The sequence below is a fragment of the Borostomias antarcticus genome (genome assembly GCF_949987555.1).
Source record: "Borostomias antarcticus genome assembly, chromosome: 21".
Lineage (NCBI taxonomy): Eukaryota > Metazoa > Chordata > Actinopteri > Stomiiformes > Stomiidae > Borostomias > Borostomias antarcticus.
Genome location: NC_140254.1, coordinates 6,091,490 through 6,111,489, shown reverse-complemented (window position 1 = coordinate 6,111,489; position 20,000 = coordinate 6,091,490). Strand labels below are relative to the sequence as shown.

The 20,000-nt window shown below is 50.5% G+C and overlaps 1 protein-coding gene across 2 annotated transcripts in view; it reads left to right on the top strand.

The window, feature by feature from the left end:
• The window catches only part of LOC311322783 (RNA-binding motif, single-stranded-interacting protein 3-like), a gene marked incomplete at both ends in the record, with an annotated part of 175,517 nt that overhangs the window by 63,458 nt on the left and 92,059 nt on the right, over positions 1-20,000 (top strand). For both annotated transcript variants that reach the window (XM_084454897.1, XM_084454898.1), the window contains 2 exons: positions 1,806-1,864; positions 15,303-15,394. In XM_084454897.1, the coding sequence (XP_084311023.1) occupies positions 1,806-1,864; positions 15,303-15,394 (151 nt within the window). The remainder of the gene's footprint in view (positions 1-1,805; positions 1,865-15,302; positions 15,395-20,000) is intronic.

Below are 20,000 nucleotides of genomic sequence, written 5' to 3'. Positions count from 1 at the left end.
CCTCTCTTTCTCTCTCTCTCCCTCTCTCTCTCTATATCCCTTTCTCTTTCTCTCTCTCTTCCTCTCTCTCTTTCCCCATCTCTCTCTGTCCCCCTCTCTCCCGATGTTCCTCTCTCTCTCCCTCCCTCTCTCTCTGTCGCTCTCTCTTCCTCTCTATCTCTCTCTTCCCATTTCTCTCTCTTTCTCTTTAGAGCAGGGGTCACCAACCTTTCTTAGGCCTAGGGCTACCTGAAGGGTAGAGAGTCATTTGGGAGGATATCTGTTGAAATGTTCTCGGTTTACCTTTTTTATTAAAGAAAAAATGAGTATTGTGCATTTAATCGCCTACAGGAGACACAGCTATGTTCATTATTAATTACTGGTAATGATTCCTCACAAACATTAACAATGTTTACCAAGTGATCATTGGAACACACACATATATATATTTTCAAGTGCAATTTTATTTCTGTTAATCATCAATTTCCATTTTCACAGCATCCTCAGCTTATCTGGTATTATTTTTCAGTGCAATCACAGTATTCTCATCATATGCTGGTATTTTTCAGTACAATCACAGTATTCTCATCTTATGCTGGTATTTTTCAGTACAATCACAGTATTCTCACAGTATTCCCACCAATAGTTGTGCCGTACTGCTGGTGTCCATGGACTCGTCGCATTGGATACTAAACCAACGACAAGTACTCAGGTCTCGGTCCAGCTGCTCTGTCAAGTTGTCTGACATAGATGACACTCTTCTGGTGATCGTACTTGCCCCCAGTTGCACGTCGGAGAGAGCGGAGATTACTTCTGGCCCATGCTTCTCGTCTTTAAATAATGCATCTGCAATCACTGTCATCGCTCCCTTCAGTATATCACCATCCGAAAAAGGCTTCTTGTGCTTGGCCAAAAATGTGCAAAGCCTCGGTTGCTAGCTCTGACTTTTTAGCTGGCCTCCTGAAAAAAGATTGCTGTTTATCCAAAGCTGACTTTAAGTCACAGACTTTTTCCCTCCACAATGAGCTACCAGGCGGGTAGTTGGTATTGATGCTCTTGTGAATCGTATTGAAGTGCCTCTCTACGTTGTGACGCTTCGCCGTTGCCTCAGATGCCCCACAAATGAGACATACACTCTTGTCTTTCACATTTGTGAAAAAGAACTGTTCCTCCCACACTTCATTGAAGTGGTATTGTTTTTTCTTTCGTTTTTCTGCCATTATTTCGTCTTAGTCAAGTTATCTTGTAGTTGGCTTACTGAGGGAAGGGTTGAGGGAGGGAAAAGAGGGGGGGAATAATAACTTCTTTCCGAACGTGGCTCGCGGGCGCCACAGCGGGCACTATGTTGGCTACCACTGTTTTAGAGAGATGGGCTGAGTTTCTTTGATGAATTGAGCAGCTTAAGTGGAGGTACTGTATTGTGGATAAGGCCCGATGTGTTATGCTGAGAAGCCGGACATGTTTACACTGTGACAGTGTTTGTTTATAGGGAGGATATTTAACATGGGCTTGGATAAGCCAAAGAGATTTGAGAGAACAAATACAGTAGATATAGAGCGTCTCCGTATGCTTCCGTCTCTTTTCAGTTCACTCATTTTTGATATGTGCTTCTGCGAATGTCAGAAAGGACACATTTGTCTGAAGTCCGTCAAATAAACAATCTATTGAACCTTGTATGATACCACTTAAGCTTGTACAGTATGGAAAACAAGAAGTGCATTCGGAATGCTGTGTAGCTGCATGATGTCAGCCGGCCTGTGGTCATAAAAGTCCACCTAAGTTTACTGTACCTCACTGAAACATCTCTCTTTTTGCTTCTTTCACAGATATGGAAAAATCGTGTCAACCAAGGCCATCCTGGACAAGAACACCAACCAGTGCAAAGGTACATCACCCACCAACACCCTCTTATCTTGCCTTGTAGTTCCCACAGTGTGTGTGTGTGTGTGTGTTGTGTGTGTCATTCTGGAAGCCAAGCCCTGCTGTAAATCTAGTGCTCAGCCGAGGACTGTTCATGTGGTACTGTAACTGTAAATCAGATGTGGAGCTGGCAGAGGTGTTGAGACCTGGAGGAAGGATGGGGGTCAACAACTGGCCCTGGGATGGAAGGATGGACGGATGAAAAGATGGACGGATGGAGAGAGAAAGCCCCCTGAATTAACGCATGTACGCGTGCCCTCCGCGTTTTCATCGCTTGGGTGTGCGTGAAGGGGAGGAGTTCAAGCTAACGAGCGTTATAATCTTGCATAGAATACTGATTCTGTCAAATATATCGGTTCGAAAAATGATTTCTTTATCCAGGCATCTTAGTTTTATCAGTTTCATTATAGCGGAGCAGGTTATATTTGCTCGTATGTGGTATTTATTTTGTTCACAAGTTCGCGATCGTACAGCCAGGCTACAGAGCTCCAGGAACCACTATGCCAAGCCGAGCTGCATCACATTGTGGCCGGCCCAGAATGTGATTTCCCCGACAGCTTATTTTCTAATTTCATATACACATCTAATTAGAAGGATAACCGGCAAGTTAGGATTAGATAAACATCAATTACTAGTCGCGACCATCATCGGAGCACTGGAGCTATTTAGCGAGCTTCACTCCAGGCCAGCTTGTGCGGTACTGTAAATACTTTTCAGTCACTTATCTTTTGTTCGCTCTTCTTTAATGGTCTAAACCAGCCACCGAGTGAGAGTGAGAGAGTGAGAGTGAGAAAGAGGGGGAGAGAGAGAGAGAGGAGAGAGAGGGGAGGGAGAGAGAGAGGTGGGTGGGAGAGAGAGAGAGAGAAGGAAAGAGAGAGGAAAAGAAACTGATTAGTCTGCTACTTGCCCCGAGGTGTCTGGCGGCGCTGTTTAAGCGCTATTGAAGTTCCATCGATACTTTTAATTGCATTTCGCGGTGCCCCCTGTTCTGTTCTGAAGCCGCCGCCTCTCAAGGTGAAGCCGGCCTCTCATCCCATCCCGCTCAGCCCTCATTGATCTCACCCCGTCTTGCGTCGCGCCGAACGTGGAAGGGGAAAAAAATAAATAAAGTTTTTTTTAATAGAAAACCTGGAGAAGGCAATGGCCAACCTCGAAGGGCCTGTGTTTAGTGGCTTGTGTCCTCTTGTTAGGACGGAGGATGGAGTCTGAGTAGAGTGGGAGGGAGGGAGGGAGGAGGCGAATGAAGTTGAGGAGTACATAGCGGAGGGAATAGCTCGAGCTGGCAGACCGGTTAGCCTTCACGGTGTCCAGACCCCGACGCGGTGAGTTACACTGAAGTGCCAGCAGTGGGTGAGTGAGTGTGTGTGCGTGCGTGTGTGTGTGTGCGTGTGTGCGTGCATTCGTGTGTGTGTGTGTGCGTGCTGGGGATGGGTTTCCCATACCTCACTCTCCTGGAATGCAGCTTGGCCCAAGATGTCAAGAGGCGAGTATAAGCATCCCTATTTTACGAGTGGAAAGGTTGGTCCACTCCTATGCCCTGAGAGAGAGAGAGAGAGAGAGAGAGAGAGAGAGAGAGAGAGAGAGAGATGGAGAGAGAGAGAGAGAGATGGAGGGAAGAGAGTGAAAGAGGGACAGTGTAAGCAACAGAATGGGAGAGAGAGAGAGCTCAAAAAGTTCATCAGAGCAGAGGTCTCGTGTGTGTGTGTGTGTGTGCGTGTGCGTGTGCGTAGTGCGTGTGTGTCAGGACCGGCACGTCGGCAGGTTCTCTGATCGCTATTGACAGGCGGGGCCTGGTTCTCCTTTCTGCTCCTTTCATACGGGACGCTGCAACGCGGGCGCAACACAGTCCAGACACGGCGTCTTTCACATCCCATCACGCCTGACAACCAGCAGAGACCCGCCTCCACGCGAGAGCAACCCAGACCGAGGCCTATAGGACGGAGGCTGCTGTTGCTTGTTTTGCCGTTACCTTTCGCTCCCTGCTTGTAGAGACCGGTTTCCTTTCTCTGAAGATGCCTTTTCTCCCTCCTGTCCAGCCCAGCACCCCATTTCTCTAGCTAGTTAGGGGCCAGGCGGTTGTGTGTGTGTGTGTGTGTGTTTGTGTGTGTAAAAGAGTAAAAGAGCATCTCATCATCACCCTGATCCAGTATCACTTTGTTTTCAGTCTTCTGACCCGCGGACCTTCGTCTCGTTTAAATGTCAGAGCTGTGGCTTATCTCAGCGCGGAGGCACCGCCAGACAGGCGCCCTAGCCGGTGGAAACCTCCTTCCCCTCCCCTCCTCCTCCTCCTCCTCTCCTCCTGTCCTCCTTTCCGCCCTCCCCTCTCCCCCTCCTCTCATCCCTGTCTCCTCCCCCCTCGGCCTCCTCCCCTCCACTTTTCTCTCCCTCTCCACCTCCCCTCCTCCTGGCCTCCTCTGCTCCTTTCCAACCCCCTTCCTCTCCTCGTCTCTCCTCTTCTCGTCCTTTCCTCCCCCCCTCCTCTCCTCTCTCCCTCCGTGCTCTGTGAGCCGGCGGCGCCCAGATGAAGACGAGCACGCGGAGGTCGGGCTCCCCTCGGCTCCGGGTTTGCCGGCCGAGATCGACGCTGGGCGGGTCACTCAGTGGGCGCGTGGGGGGGTCAACAACTGCCCCCCCCCCCCCCCCCCCACGCGTGGGAGAATGGCCCCTTTGTTCTGCTGCAGAGCGGAGGTGTCTCGGAGACGAGGCCGTGTCTGCTGCAGCAGCCAGCTACAGATCTATCAATCCTGTGGTCCACCATTTCAGCGCGCCTCCCCTCCACCTGCACCTGCCTCTCCATCTACCCCTGCTCAGCTCAGGACCCACGCTCACCAGCCAGTCCCCACAGAGAGAAATTATATCCTCCCTCCCTCCCTCTCTCTCTCTCTCTCTCTTGCCCTCTTTCTCCCTCTCTCTCTAGCCATCAATCTCTCCCTCAACCCCCCCTCCTCTCCTACTCTTTCCCTTTAGGTAGCTTTAGCTGCAGAGCAAGTGAACTGTGGGTTAACACCAGAAGTGGCCGGGAAGAATTAGAAGCAAAGCTTTTAACTCCACCCCTCCTCCCTGCTCACTGAGGCCTCTCAGAGAGGGCCGCCCAGGCCTCTGAATCAAACCGGCGCAGAGCGAATGGAGACGAATGGAGAGAATTTTTATATTTCCTCAACGAGCCTGGAGGCACAGGAAATGACCTCAGCCCCCTTTAGAGGGCCTCCGTTTCCTCCGCACGGAGATAAGGCCCGGGCTGCACTTGGCCAGCCACACAGGATTGTGGGAGATCAGATGAAGATTAGAAGAAAAAAAAAAGAGTCCGCCTGCCGTGATGTCTGTGTTCCAGCGGCGCTCTGGCGCTCCTCAGTGACCCGCGCCCGCTCAGACGCTCCGCCTCACACGGCCGAATAACTGCGGCTAGAGACGGCGACGGCGGTTATGGGGCCCCGATCGGGAATGGATTTGAGCCCCCTAGTGGCCTAGCGGGGCCCCAGGCGTGGTCTGCTGTGCTGAGGTCATGGAGTATGCACGGTGTCAGAGCCAGTTACTGTATCAGAGACAGGCACGGCACCAAGGATTTGTTCCGTAGAACCCAGGCGTCATTGCAGCCCAGCAGAAGTCTCATTCTGTTATCGCAAGCGACTATTAAAGAGACTGTTTAAGCAGGAGTGGGAGGCTTGATTCAAATTAATTCAAGTATGTTTGCAAATGGAAATCAATATCAGCCCGGCCCCTCAGTAACTGAGTGTAAACAGTCATTATTCTCTAACACTTGCCATTTTGAACAACATGGGACCTTGCTTTTTTTTTATCAAACCCTCATTGATCCTGAATTAAAGCTGCATGCAAAGTGATGCAGCGTCACTGAAGCGTTGCTGGTGTCGCTTCGAGAGCCATACTGTTCTCGGTGTCCCCTGACCACAGAGACACGGTAATGGAGAAATATTTGTAGCGGATTCTATAAAAAGAGATTTATCACCGCGTCAGGGCCTGTGAGGACAGCGTGACACTGCGCACGAAGGGGCTGCTGATGAATGAGGTGGCGCTCTCTCTCCGAGTAGGGCCTGGTTCTGATTGTCTTGCACACGCGCGTGTGTATGTGTGTGTATGGTGTGTGTGTGTGTGTGTGTTTCAGGGAAGTTGGGGTGGGGCGGGGGGTGCTGTTTTCATCCATTATTGGTTTCTCATTAGAAGGCTGAGATATAAACATTTGTCTGTGTTGTACAGCAGGCCGGTGCAATTAAGGATTCTCTGTGTAGCCCCCCCCCCCCCCCCCGTCCCCCCCGTCCCCCTGCCCTTTGAAATGAACGATGAGCAGATGAGAATCTCAACTGATGTACGGCCAGCGGACCTCGTCCAACACGCCTCGTCCCAAAAGCGGTTCCAGAAAGAGGGGGAGCTCTGGAGAAAAAAGTAGTGGAGAGAGAGAGAGAGAGAGAGAGAGCTTTTTCCAGTTGCATGTGTATTAATGACCTTAATTAGCAATCACTATGGAATAATCACATTGATGGGGGCTCATCCAGCACGCAAACATCAATGGCCCCCACCCCCACCCATTATTTTTCGCCGCGTGCCTCACAAAGCTCCACCCCCCCCCCTCCCCGCTTCCCCATTCCAGGAAGCCAAGGCTCTCTCATTCCAAGTTGGCTGCTCACCAAGCAGGCGTCTGATTGGGCGTGCGTGTCGTTAACAGACCCCCGGGCCACCGCATTCCTCCAGCGGTGACCTTTTGTCCCCGCATCCACTTCCTGTTCTCTTCCTGCCGGCGGTGTGGTCTCGGACCCCAGGGTCGGCGGCGGGCCAGCGTCGTCCCGGGGCCACGGCGCAGCCGTGCACCCGGAGAGCGGTAGCACGACCGTTGAGAACCGGGTTCATCTATCGCCCGTCTGGACGCTCACTGCGGCCTGGTCTCCGTGATGGAGCGCCGTGTACGACGTCCGTCCAGATCCCCAGAACCTCAGGAGACGTGCACAGTGCATACCATGCAACATCAGTAGGGCGCAATAACTAGCAGCCCCACAGCCTCTCTCTCTCTCTTTCTCTCTCTCTCTCTCTCTCTCTCTCTCTCTTCCCCCTCCTGTCAATGGCCTCGAGGGCATCAGTGAAGGGTGAGGGCGTGCAACCAGCCATCCCTTATCTGAGCCCTAACCCTGGCTGCCGTGGTAACCGCTCCGGAGGATGTGGCCTTCTCCTGACCTGCCAAACCCCCCCCCCCGCATCTTGTTGACTAATGGCCACGTCCTTGATTGGTTAAGGAAGGGATCAATCATGAGAGCATGAATAAAGCCGGACAGAGGAAGTGGGCGGCGGCTCCTTTCACCGCGAATGACTAACAGCTGTGCGGTACAAAGGGGGCCACAGGCGAGAACACTCCGTCCTTGGGAGGATTTCAAATGTTTGTCGTGGCCTCTACTCCGCCCCTCTCTCCCGACCAGGTCCCTACTCTGCCCCTCCCTCCCAGGTCCGCTTTCCAGGGGTGTCTCGATCTTTTTTTTTTTGTTCAAATATTAACTCCCGCCCCCTTCTCGGCGTGAAGTGACCCGGCGGCAGTTGCTTGTGGTGTTGCTGATGCGTTACGGGGCTTATTACCGCCGGTTAGAACTGCACGGCACCATTACCAGGGCTTCTCAGCGTCAGGACGGAGGTGAAACAACGTGGCTCTTCACTTGGACCCGTACCTTCACAGCTCTAGGGTTTGAAGACTCAAGGAGCATCCAGTGTTCACCTATTGGCTGTGTTGACGGTTCTGAACAGAGTGCTTCAGTACAATGCACCATACAAACCACTCTTCACTCCAGCACTGTATAATTAAGCAGTGAAAGGGCTGCAGGCTGTTGCTATTTTCATAGAGCTATGGTTTGTGTGAGTGTCTATGCTTGTGTGTGTGTGTGTGTGTGTGTGTGTGTGTGTGTGTGTGTGTGTGTGTGTGTGTGTGTGTGTGCGTGTGTGTGCGCGCGTGTGTGCGCGTGTGTGCTCGTGTGTGCGTGATTGCTTTCTATTTACAATTTGTGTGTTTGTGTGTGTTTGTGTGTCCCATCAGCTGACCACTCTGTGTCCCACAGAATTCTCAAGAACGCAGCAATTGATGAGGAAATCCTCATCTTCATTGTGAAAGCACGTCTCCAAGTGCTACCAACCAAACTCAATTTATCCATTATCTCAATGTACTGATGTTAATATCATAACCAAGGACATATCAACTGCCCTCCACCCCTCTGTTGTAATACATAAGAAACTCATCTGTGAAACCGCTAACGTTCCCATGCAGTGACACCCATGTATTTGTAAATGTACATGCTAATTCGCCAGATGTCATTGTGATTGATGAAGACCACAGCGAGGTGTTCCTGTTGGAAGTAGGCTGGACTTTTGACTCTAGTCTAGAAGAGGCGTTTCTCAATAAGCAGCTAAAGTACCAGCCGCTGGTACAGGCCATTATACAGCTAGGCTACAAGTGTCAGCTAATTGTGTTCATATTTGGCAGCCTGGGCCATGTCCATAGGCTAGCAGTCAGAGGCCTGAGGAATATGGGGGCTGAACAAGTGTGAAGCAAAGCGGACTGCTAGATATTGCTCAATCTCCATTATTTGGCAGCAAGATGTTTTCTCTACCCATAACTCCCCTGGTGTTAGTGGTATTTTCTGTATGCTTACTGTACATCATTAGTATGTATATTATGCCATCATATACAGTATGTATGTGCATGTAAGCATGTTGTGAACATCCTAGATGCTTGTTCGTATCTATAAAATGTAACACTTGTTAAATTACCCTTCAACATAATAGCAATGGAACTACTGTATATTTGGGCCCATGCAGCATATTTTTATTCTAAATAAAGAATTAAAATGTGAATGTGTGTGTGTGCGTGTGCGCGCATGCGTGTGTGTGTGGGTGTGTGATTGTTTTCCATTTATATAGTCTGTGTGTCTTTATGTGTTTGTGTGTGTGTGTGTATGTGTGTGTGTGTGTGTGTTTGTGTGTGTGTATCCATTCCGTAATACTCTCTGCCTGAGGGTCTATCCTAACAACCTCTTGACAGGTAATTATCACCCTTCAGGTTGCTGCCTCTCTCTGAAGAGTTCCTCAGATGATGCACCAAACATTCCATGGCTACGCCATTAAGCTAACAAGCCTGTTTGGCTGCCGTGTAACTAACTGACGAAGGCAATTACACATCTGAATGGAGATCAGGTATGCGTGTTTAGGATATTTTACATATTAACACTCCCTGCTTGGAGGCATCTCCAAAATATATATTTTATTAAATTTTTATATTCCTAGGCTCATCCATGTCTTTTTAAATCTGGCTAACCGTTTGCTGGAGACTGCACATTTGCAATTCTCTCTCATCCAAACGGAGATTAATCCAACACACAGATCTAAAGCTGTTAAATCCAGAGTTGTCTTTCTTACTACAGTAAGTGGTTATTTAAGCAATGTCGTAAAACACCATATGGCTTCATTCTTTATAGCTAAATACTGCAGGGTATTCTTTTCCCAAATATACTATGATTGACACTGTAAAGGAAAACTAAAATGTTTTGACTAGAGTAGGTGAGCTGTGAGCTCTGGTATGAGGGAAGGGGGAGGAGGGAGGGAAGGAAGGAAGGATTAAAAGTAAAGCCCTGATATGAAAATTCCTCAGTATTTGAATAGATGAAAATGTCCTCTATGCTGCACCTGGCCCAGAGGGGGGGGGGGGCAGCACAGACCCACAGTCTCAGGTAGATCCAGCCTGGCCTTTTAAACCTGGAGATGATCTAACCCAGCCACAGTTACTGTACGCGGGTCTACTGCTTGTATGAGATTCCTCCGGGAGAGCCCACACTGTACTGATTCTCACAGTGTGGGCATGTGTTTGTGTGTCTGTCTGTGCGTATGGCGTGGGCATGTGTATGTGTGTGTGAGAAGCGTGTAGGTCCATGCACATGCGATTGCATGTGTACGGTTAGCGCGTGTGTGTGTGTGTGTGTGTGACTCTACACAGAGCCTACCTTAATGTATACAGGACCACCCCGTCGTCTTGCTTGGCGCTGAGCCCTCCACAGGAGCCGCCGCTGCTCAAGGACACTTTCCTACCTGAGAGGACATGACAGGAGCTACAGTACGCTAGCAGCCTATAGCCAGCCCTGGCCTGGACGCTTACCAATCCATGTTTGCAGGGTTGATAAGTTAATTTCCCGTACCGCTAGCACACCCACATGGTGGAGAATGAAGGAACATTTGAAGAATGAAAGAACCTGTTTCCCTGAGAATGATTTTGTGTAATATAACCAGTGGGGTTATATTGTCCTTCCAGCATGAGGGACATGAGGGGGGGGGGGGGGGGGGGGGGGTTGTGTGTGTGTTTGTCTCTGTGTGAGTGTGCAGGTGTGCTTGCTTCTGTACAGTATGTGTGTATGCACAGCACAGTGTTGTATACAGTACACTTGAAGTGGGCATGCAGTTTGGATGAGTGTAATGGAGGTCGGTGTTAAGCACGGCGCTGGCCAGCCTGTGTGTGTGTGTGTGTGTGTGTGTGTGTGTGTGTGTGTGTGTGTGTGTGTGTGGGGAGGGGAAGTTGTGGCGCGTTACACAGCGTGTGTCCGCTCCCTGTGATGTTTACACTCTAGAGGAAGTGGTCGGAGGCCTCCAACCCTAAGATAACATTTTCCCAACGTGATATTAAAGAAATGTGTACACCCACAGATGTTCCTCTGCAGGAACCCGCAAACAAGATATATTTAGGTGCCTTTTTACACACACGCACACACATACACACACGCACACACACACACACACACACACACACACACACACTGCTGGCTTAGTGGACAGTGGCCACAAGACAGGCTCTGGGAAGCTGGAAGTATTTATCAGCAGTCACTGGGCGTAGGGGAAGCAGTGGAATGCAGCCTGAGCAAGGATTGTGTGTGTGTGTGTGTGTGTGTGTGTGTGTGTGTGTGTGTGTGTGTGTGTGTGTGTGTGTGTGTGCGCATTTCTATGTGTGAGGGAGGATTCTCTCATCTGGGTTTGGACCGGCACCAAGCCAAGCTTGGCTGCAGTCAAGACCAGAACAGCGTCTGGCTATTTAAAACCCCCACGCCGCCTCTGTACGTTCAGCTCGCCACCGCCACCACCACGGCTGTTCAGCTCTGTACGTTCAGCTCGCCACCGCCACCACCAGGGCTGTTCAGCCATCGCCTCCCAGCTACCAGGCCGGCGCAGAGACAGGCTGAAGACGGTCCCGGAGGAAATGCTCTTATAAACAACCCCCATCCCGTGTCCTGCGCCCTCACCCCGAAGTCTGGATGGGGGAGGCGAAGGATTTCTAGAACGAGGCGGATAGTTCTAGAACGAGCACAGAGCGCATGTATGTATGTATGTATGTATGTATGTATGTATGTATGTATGTATGTATGTATGTATGTATGTATTTATGTATGTATGTATGTATGTATGCACGTTATGTGTGTGTGTGTGTATGTGTATGTGTATGGATGTAGTACTTTTTTTTTTTTTGTTTGTCAAATGTGTGTACTATGTTATGTGTTGCATATGTGAGCTGTGTCGCAAGACCAATTTCAGCATTGCTGACAATAAAGTTATCGTTTCATACCGTAGAACGTACAGGCCTTGAGCCGCGTGGCCCTTGAATGTTCCGATTACCAATCCGGGCGTCCGCCTATCTCCCCGATTAAATACAATTGCTCTCGCGCATGCAGATACTAACGATTTGCATATAACCACGTCAATTAATCAGGCGTGCGCTCAGCTGACGGCAGCTGTCCCTGTTGCCTCTCATGGATGTAAACAACGACAGGTAAACCAGTGAAACGCTGCGTTCTCTGGACCGAGTCATTATTCACTGCGAGGTTATTATCCTAACGTACGCAGCGCAGAACCTGCCGATTAGAACCACCCACTGAATATGAGTACGGGAATAATCAGAATTACCGTGGGACGAGGGTAAAGACAAAACAATCCCCACTATTAGCAGATAAAATATGGTAATTTCCCACCGACAGAATAAGGATTAACATAATTTGTGTTGAGTGAATGAGTGCATGGATGATGCGTGGATGATTGATGTGTGGATAGGTGTCTTATTTGCAGGGGTTGACAGAGCTATTTTAGCCTGCGGTGGCAGCAGTGAGGCGGAGGAGGGTGGCACAGCGAGTGTGTGTACGTGTGTGCACGTGTGTGTACATGTGTGCACGTGTGTGTGTGTCTGCTGCATCTTGACAGTTCTGTCTTTATCTCGACAGCAAGCCCTTGTCAGAGCAGAGCCAGGAAATACGATATGACACTTCGTGTTCTTTTTATTCCATTTATTTTGTGTGTGCTTCTTTGTATAAGTGTGCATGTGTGTGTGTGCATGTGTATGTGTCTTGTGCATGTGTGTGCATGTGTGTGTATGTGTGTGTGTGTGTGTGTGTGTGTGTGTGTGTGTGTGTGTGTGTGTGTGTGTGTGTGTGTGATACAGTGCATCTACTCAATCATGTTGAACCGGCTTTAAATGACAGATATTGATTTATTTTTGTGTACCGCCAGGATGAGTCGGAGACTTCAGAGCGATATATGCCTTCCCCCCTTCACCTTCCCTCCCTCCCTCTCTCTCTCCCTCTCTCTCTCTCTCCCTCCCTCTCTCTCTCTCTCTCTCTCCCTCTATCTCTCCCTCTCTCTCTCTCTCTCTCTCTCTCTCTCTCCCTCTCTCTCTCTCTCTCTCCCTCCCTCTCTCTCTCCCTCTCTCTCTCTCTCTCCCTCTCTCTCTCCCTCTCTCTCTCTCTCTCTCCCTCTCTCTCTCTCCCTCTCTCTCTCTCTCTCCCTCCCTCTCTCTCTCCCTCTCTCTCTCTCTCTCCCACCCTCTCTCTCTCTCTCTCTCTCTCTCTCTACCCCTCTCTCTCGATCCCCCTTCTCTTTGTAATTCTAAAGTACCCTCATTTTGAGACACTATATACACACTTGGAAACAACACGGTTTTGAGATGAGAGGCGGGTTAGCGGTGTGTGTGTATGTGTGTGTATGTGTGTGTGTGTGTGTGTGTGTGCGTGTGTGTGTGTGTGCATACATGTATCATATTCTGTCTCATCATCTCTACGCTGAGCGAAAGGCTGTTTCCAAGCCGTACCTCTACATCTGGACAGAGAATGTTTTTCTCTGGCCAAATGTATCTCCAGGGGCCAGTATGCACGCACACGCACACACACACACACACACAACACACACACACACACACACACACACACAGTCACACTCTCTCTCTCACTGACGGTGTACCGTCCTTCACAGTGCAGGAATAGAGAACAGCAGATCCCTCCCAGCCCCCGGGGCCACCTGCCATAAACGTTAACGCATACATTGAATCTTTACTACAGTACTACTCCCCAGCAAGCTCTCCCCCCACCCCCCCTTTCCTCTAAGCAGTCAGGTCTTGGTCTCAGGCTGTTTTATGAACACCCCTAGCTGTGTGGTCCCCTGGCCCCTGTCCTACAGTAAGACGGGGGCCCCCCGCACCGTAGTGACCTCGGCAATGACCCCCCAGTGCAGCGACGGTGATCACCGCCTCCCCCTCCCCCCTGAGGAAGTCCCCCTCCTGCCTCTCTGGCAAACGGAGGTCAGCTCTCTCCCAAAACCCCACTCACCCGCGGAGGCTTCTAGTAGACTTATCCCTGCGGGACGTCCGGGTGTCTACGCTGCACTAGCCACCTCAGGAAGCTCACGTGGAATTCGGTATTGACTCCGTTGTGTTCTAGAACTCTAGACCGCGTGCTGAAGATTCTACAGCGTGTCCCAGTTGGAGGAAGTAACTGAGCATCCCGGTTTGACCGGACATGATACATGTTCTCTAATGCTCTCCTGAACCCCCTTTCACCCCAGCCCCTTATTCTATCACAATTAAACACTTTAATCAATGATCCTCCTCCACTTACTGTACCAGACTGCTTGTTAATTGGACGTGTGAGTGTTTGTGTGTGTCTGTGTGTGTGTGTGTGTGTGTGTGTGTGTGTGTGTGTGTGTGTGTGTGTGCATGCACGCTCGATCGCACTCTGCCACGGGTTACGGTTTTCCCATCATTCCACATTCTCGTTCACCTCTATTGAACGGGAAAGCCCTTGCGAGCGTGTGTGCATGTGTGTGTGCGCGTGTGTGTGTGTGTGTACATGCGTGTGTGTGTGTGTGCTCGTGCGTGCGTGTGTGTGTGTATGTGTGCACATGCGTGTGTGTGTGTGTGTGTGTGTGTGTGTATGACGGGCAGGGGGGAACAACAGCAGTGAGGGCTGTGCCCCGGCTCCCCTATTATCCTCCTCTAATTACGCTTTCCTTGTGAAACAGTGGATCAGAAGAACCATTGACTGCTTTTAATCCGGCACCAAATTTTAATTAACACCGACGCGACCCCGTCTCCGACACATCCCCTGGAATGTTGGGATCACAATAACTCATAAATCCCCCCCACTGCTCACCAATCAGGGATTTCCAGAGGGGGGTTGGGGAAAAATGAGAGAGAGGGAGAGAGAGAGGGGGAGAGAGAGAGAGGGGAGAGAGAGAGGGGAGAGAGGGAGGGAGAGAGGGGAGAGAGAGAGGGGGGAGAGAGAAGGATAGAGAGGGGAGAGATAATGGAGAGAGAGGGGGGGAGGGAGAGAGAGGGGAGGGAGGGAGAAAGAATGGAGAGAGAGAGAGGGGGAGAGAGAAGGAGAGAGGGAGAGAGAGATGGTGGCACTCGTACGCCATCAACCATTGAGAGGTTTGTTGCTGGGGAGAGAATTAAGAAGGCTATGAAATGGGTCTGTGTTAATGGGCCAGTTTGACGAGCCATGTTATGGCCAGCCAGCCTGCAGCAGACTCGCCATGAATTCGGGAGCTGAGGGCTTGAATTTTAAAGTGGAATTCTTCTGGCTGAGAAGCAGGTTTTGTTGAAGGGATACAAAGGCGGGGCTTTGAATGACCAGCATGTTGGTGAATGTACTGCAATTTCCAAGTTTTCATTTTTCTTCTTTGTGATTGAATGTTTGACCTGCCTTGGAAATGTAATGTTCACAGTGTGTGTGTGTGTGTGTGTCTGTGTGTGTGTGTGTGTGTGTTTGTGTGTGTGTGTGCGCGTCTGTGCGTCTGTGCGTGGGTGTGTGTGTTTATACAGGTGGCGTGCCGGGTTTGTTTTTCCGAAACAACTCACGCATGCCCCTAATTAAGATGCATAACCATCACCATCTGAACGTCAGCGCCGCTAATTATCAAACAATGTAGTGCTCACCAGATATAAGATCTGGCAGCCTTGCTAGTCACATAAGCTCATGTTACCGCTGCAATTACCTAGCCCTGTCACAATCCTCCCTGTCTGAACTAACTCACCCCTCCCTCTCTCTCTCTCTCTCTCTCTCTCTCTCTCTCTCTCTCTTCCATCTCTCTCTCCCTCTCCATCTCTCTCTCTCCAGGCTATGGCTTCGTTGACTTCGACAGCCCGGCAGCAGCACAGAAGGCCGTGTCGTCCCTCAAAGCCACCGGTGTGCAGGCTCAGATGGCCAAGGTAAGGACTGTTTACAGCCTGGCATCACAGCCCGTTAGCACTGCTAGTGTACTGTGTGCAGAGCTCCATCTATGGGTACATGCCCCTTCCCCCCTCCACACACACACACACACACACACATACACACCCAAGACACACTTTGGAATAGTATTGTTCCACAAACACATTCGACAGAGTCTCTCCACGGAGTCTCTGAGGTCTGGTGTCGTTATTGAATACGGGATGTTAGGGTGCATGGCCTCCAGATGAGAGCGCCTCACAGATCTCTGTCCCAGACCTCGGGGGGGGGGGGACGAGGGAGGCAGGGAGGCCTGAAATTCACAGGCAGGCTTTGTCTTGCCGTTACCCTGTCACAGGTCCACCCTCCCGTCACTCAACACTGTGTGTGACAGCCCAGGCTGTGGTCCAACACAATACTGTCCAGCACTGACTAATTACAACACCACTGAGCCAAGTCAGGCCGAGCGGAACTGTGCCGGTCTGCTTACACGGTCCCCATGTTCCGTGGAACTGCTGACTGGAACTGGGTTGAAGGGGGCTGTACAGATGGACATCGTCAGGGTCAGTGGTGTGCGGTACATTTCACGAGGTCGTGTGAAAAGGGCCGGCGTGAAGCCCTGTGTGTGTAGTGTGTTTCCGCTGCTGTGCGTGCGGGGCAGTGTGTAGATGAGCCCTGCCACGCCCTCTACCACGCCCCCCCTGCCACACCCCATATCACGCCGCCCTGCCACACCCCCACCATGGCCCATGGCTGAAGGCAGATGAGAGGAGAGGAGCTGTTTACCGGGATACACTGGGACAGACCCCAGCCAGCTGTACACTGGAGACAGACTGTCAAAGAGACCGGTAGAGTCTATAAGAGACACTGTTAGAGATTCTGTAAGAAAGACTGCAAAAGACACCGGACAGACATGTAAGAGAGACTGTAAATGTGGATTCCTTCTCTAGCAAGTTACGCTAGCACCAGCTACGCTAGCACGAGCTATGCTAGCATCATAGCTATGTGAGCTGTGTTTGACGCATCCTTGCATGTAGCAACGTGTGTTGTGGACAAAACTGTAACTTCACCCAAGTGCTTGGTAGAGCCCGCATTCACAGCTGCGCTAGCGTAGCTTGCGTAGAGTATGAATCCGGCCTAAGGATGTGTGTCCACCGGTGAGCTGTATGCAGCTTACAGCTGCTTCGAGCGCACTGGGAAAGCTGACTGGCTAGTTGACTGGCTAGGCTACCAAGCTCACGTTAGCACCGTGCGTCATGTTTTTTGCAGACTGCAGATGAACTACAGTAGCTGAGTTAAGATAGCTACATGTACTGTACAGTAGCTAATGTTAGCTAGTGCTAACGTTCACGGTCTGCAGTCTTGCCAAAAACAACTAGAAAATAATGCCAGCTCTAAAATATAGCTGGCCGGTGGACACGCACCCTAAGACAGAATGTTACACAGACCATAAGAGAGAGACTGTTGTACTGTATGAGAACCCAGTGATCTCCATATACTGGAGGCGTGCAGAGAGAGGCTGCTGTGATTGATGTAGCATAAGATCTGCCAGGGGCTCTTTTTCTATTAAAGATGGATGAGTGTGATGTTAATCAAGTTTTTAACTGTAGCTGCTGGCCTTGCTCAAACAACAGGGACAATTATGATGGTGGTGGGGGGGATGATGGCGGTGGTGGGTATATAATTTTGTATTAGATATAATTGGATTTCATAAGATATTTTTCACGCCTGAAACACGATCAAGGTTGTTTTGTGTGAGGAGGAGGAGGATGGGGGTGAAGATGGAACCATTACGTGATCATTCCGAGCTGAGTGGCAGTGGCCAGCCAGCCACAGGGTGCTCAGGTGTGCCATCTCTCAAACGTCCACCCATCTGGCTGCTTCCGCCTTCCGCCCACCGTCCTCCTTCCAATATTTATAAGAGGCCTTCGCCACAGAATACTGATGAGCGCCACTGCTCCCCACCAGCCCCGTCTGGGTCTGCTCCCTATTCACACACATCACACACACACACACACACACTCACACACACAAACACTCACGCACACACATACACACACACACACCCACTTACGCACACACACACACACACACACACACACTCACGCACACACATATACACACACAAACACACCCACCCACACAAACAGTCACGCACACACACACACAGCACCCCTGCTCTCCACCCACTCCATATGAATCTGCTCCTTATTCACACAAATCACACACACACACACACATACACACACACGCACACCCACACCCACACACACACACTCACGCACACACATATACACACATACACACACACACATACACACCCACCCACACAAACAGTCAAGCACACACACACACACACACACACGCACACACACACAGTACCCCTGCTCTCAACACACCCCATATGAATCTGCTCCCTATTCACACACATCACACACACACACACACACACACACACACACACACACACACACACACTCACACACACTTACACACACACACACACACACCATACAAACACACACACTGCCCCCACTCTCCACCCACCCCGTCTGGATCCGCTCCCCCATTGTTCCCACTCTCACTCCACATTCCCTGAAGTGGGCTTTTGTAATGATATAAAAAAGCTGACCTTTATAACAAAAGTATGTTTGTGTGCTTGTGCGTGTGTGTTTGTATAAGTGTGTGTGTGTGTGTGTGCGTGCGTGAGTGAGTGTGTGCGTGTGCGTGTGTCTCTGCGTTTCTCTTAGGCGATATGGTTCGAATGTTCCCTTCTCCTCCCACATAAATGGGTGGGCAGACATGCTTTTCTCCAGCTCCGTCTTTTTATCACACGACTGAGAGACATAAAGGGCTAGTTCCCTTTTTATTGACTCTCTGTATCTCTCCCTGTTCTGTCTGTGCTCAATCCCCTCTTCCTGTTCTCTCTCTCTCTCTCTCTCACTCTCTCTCTCTCTCTCACACACACACACACACACACACACACAGTTGACACCGGCCATATGTTCGCCAGTGTACATTCAATAAGCACAATCTATCCCCATCAATAACAGAGCCGCGCTCGTCTCTGGGATCCCGCCGTACGTGGCGGCGGTTCCCCCGGAGGCGTGAAGCCGAGGCCCAGGTGAGCGCTCGCAGGTGTAAATCACACCGACGGAGGCCGCCGCCCCCAGACGGCCTGGCATCATCTGAGCGTTCAGGCCTCGTTCGGCTCCCTCGGCCCCGTTTTGTCATATATATCTCCCTCAACAAAGTAATAAACGTAATCGTGAGTCAGAGCCAGGGGCTTGGAGCTCATTAAATGAAACCGTCAGAGTAATCAAGTTGCACCTTTTTTTTCTGCCGGGGAGCCATTAAATGGCTTTTATTAAAGCTCCTTATTTTAAACACAGCTGCCTGCAAGGGAAGACAAGAAAAAGAGAAGAGAGGAGAGGAGGAAAGTGGCTCTTTATTCCCTCACACTAACCCCCCCGCACCCCCCAACGCTGGTTCCCACTGGAGTTGAAATACCACGGCAACATGAAGCATTTCCCTTCCCTTTGTCTGGCGGCCCCCGGGGGTCCGTGACAGCGAGAGGAGGAGAGGAGACTAGGTAATTATGGTACCTTAAGGACACTTCCCTCCACCTCATTCCCTGTCACTCACCTCAGAAGCGCAGCACCTAGGGTGTGTGTGTGTATGTGTGGTGGGTGTGTGTGCGTTCGCGTGTCTGTGTATGTCCATGTGTGTGTGTCTGTGAGTGTGTTTCGGCCGACCTCACACTGTGTGCCATTTCGCTGGAATAGCTCGCCCCTGCCCCACACCCCCGTCCCCCCCCCCTCCCAAACGGACACCAGCGGACATGCATCTCCCAGCTCAGAGGCAAACCTGGCAGAGAGGTCCTCTCCCCCGCACTCCGCAGGGCGCAATCTCCCCCTTCAGCCAATCACACTGAATTATGGGGTGAGTGCCCTCGATTGTGGTGTCCGTGTCTCAGAAGAAATTCCGCCCGACAGCTGCTTCCTTTCAGACAACAGCCAGTCTTTATGGAAATTATGGTAGATTTGTTTTAGTTTTTCCGATAGTGCCCGGATGAAAATAAAGTGCTCATTTCTCTCTCCTGCCGCATATTCCCGGAACATGCCGAGATAGGCTACGTGATCCACAAATCACATGCATAGATTCTGAACGCGCTTTTATATTATCTTTTATATGAACTTCATTTTCGTGCATATTAAAATTCAGCGAAGGCTGGACCTGGTTTTTCTCTCTCCTGAACAAACAAACATTTCCATGTGTTCTTTCAAGGCGAGATCTGAGGGAGGGTGATAAAAAGATCTGTTTTTAGAAACCAGAGCGAGCCTGCCTGCCTTGTTCTTCATTAAGATGAGGAGGATGTTGGCCCTGTAATATTCCCCATACAGGGATGAGGTTCAATCTCTACTCTCTCTTTCTTTCTCTCTCTCTCTCTCTGTCTGTCTCTCTCTCTTAGTCGTGTGCTCTCTCTGTCTCTTTTTCCCCCTTAGGCCTGATTCATAGTCGACGCAAACAACGCAAGCTACATTGTGAACGCAAGCTCCAACATGACCCCAGAGCTTGTGTTCTGTGTTTTGTTTTGTGGAAATTTCG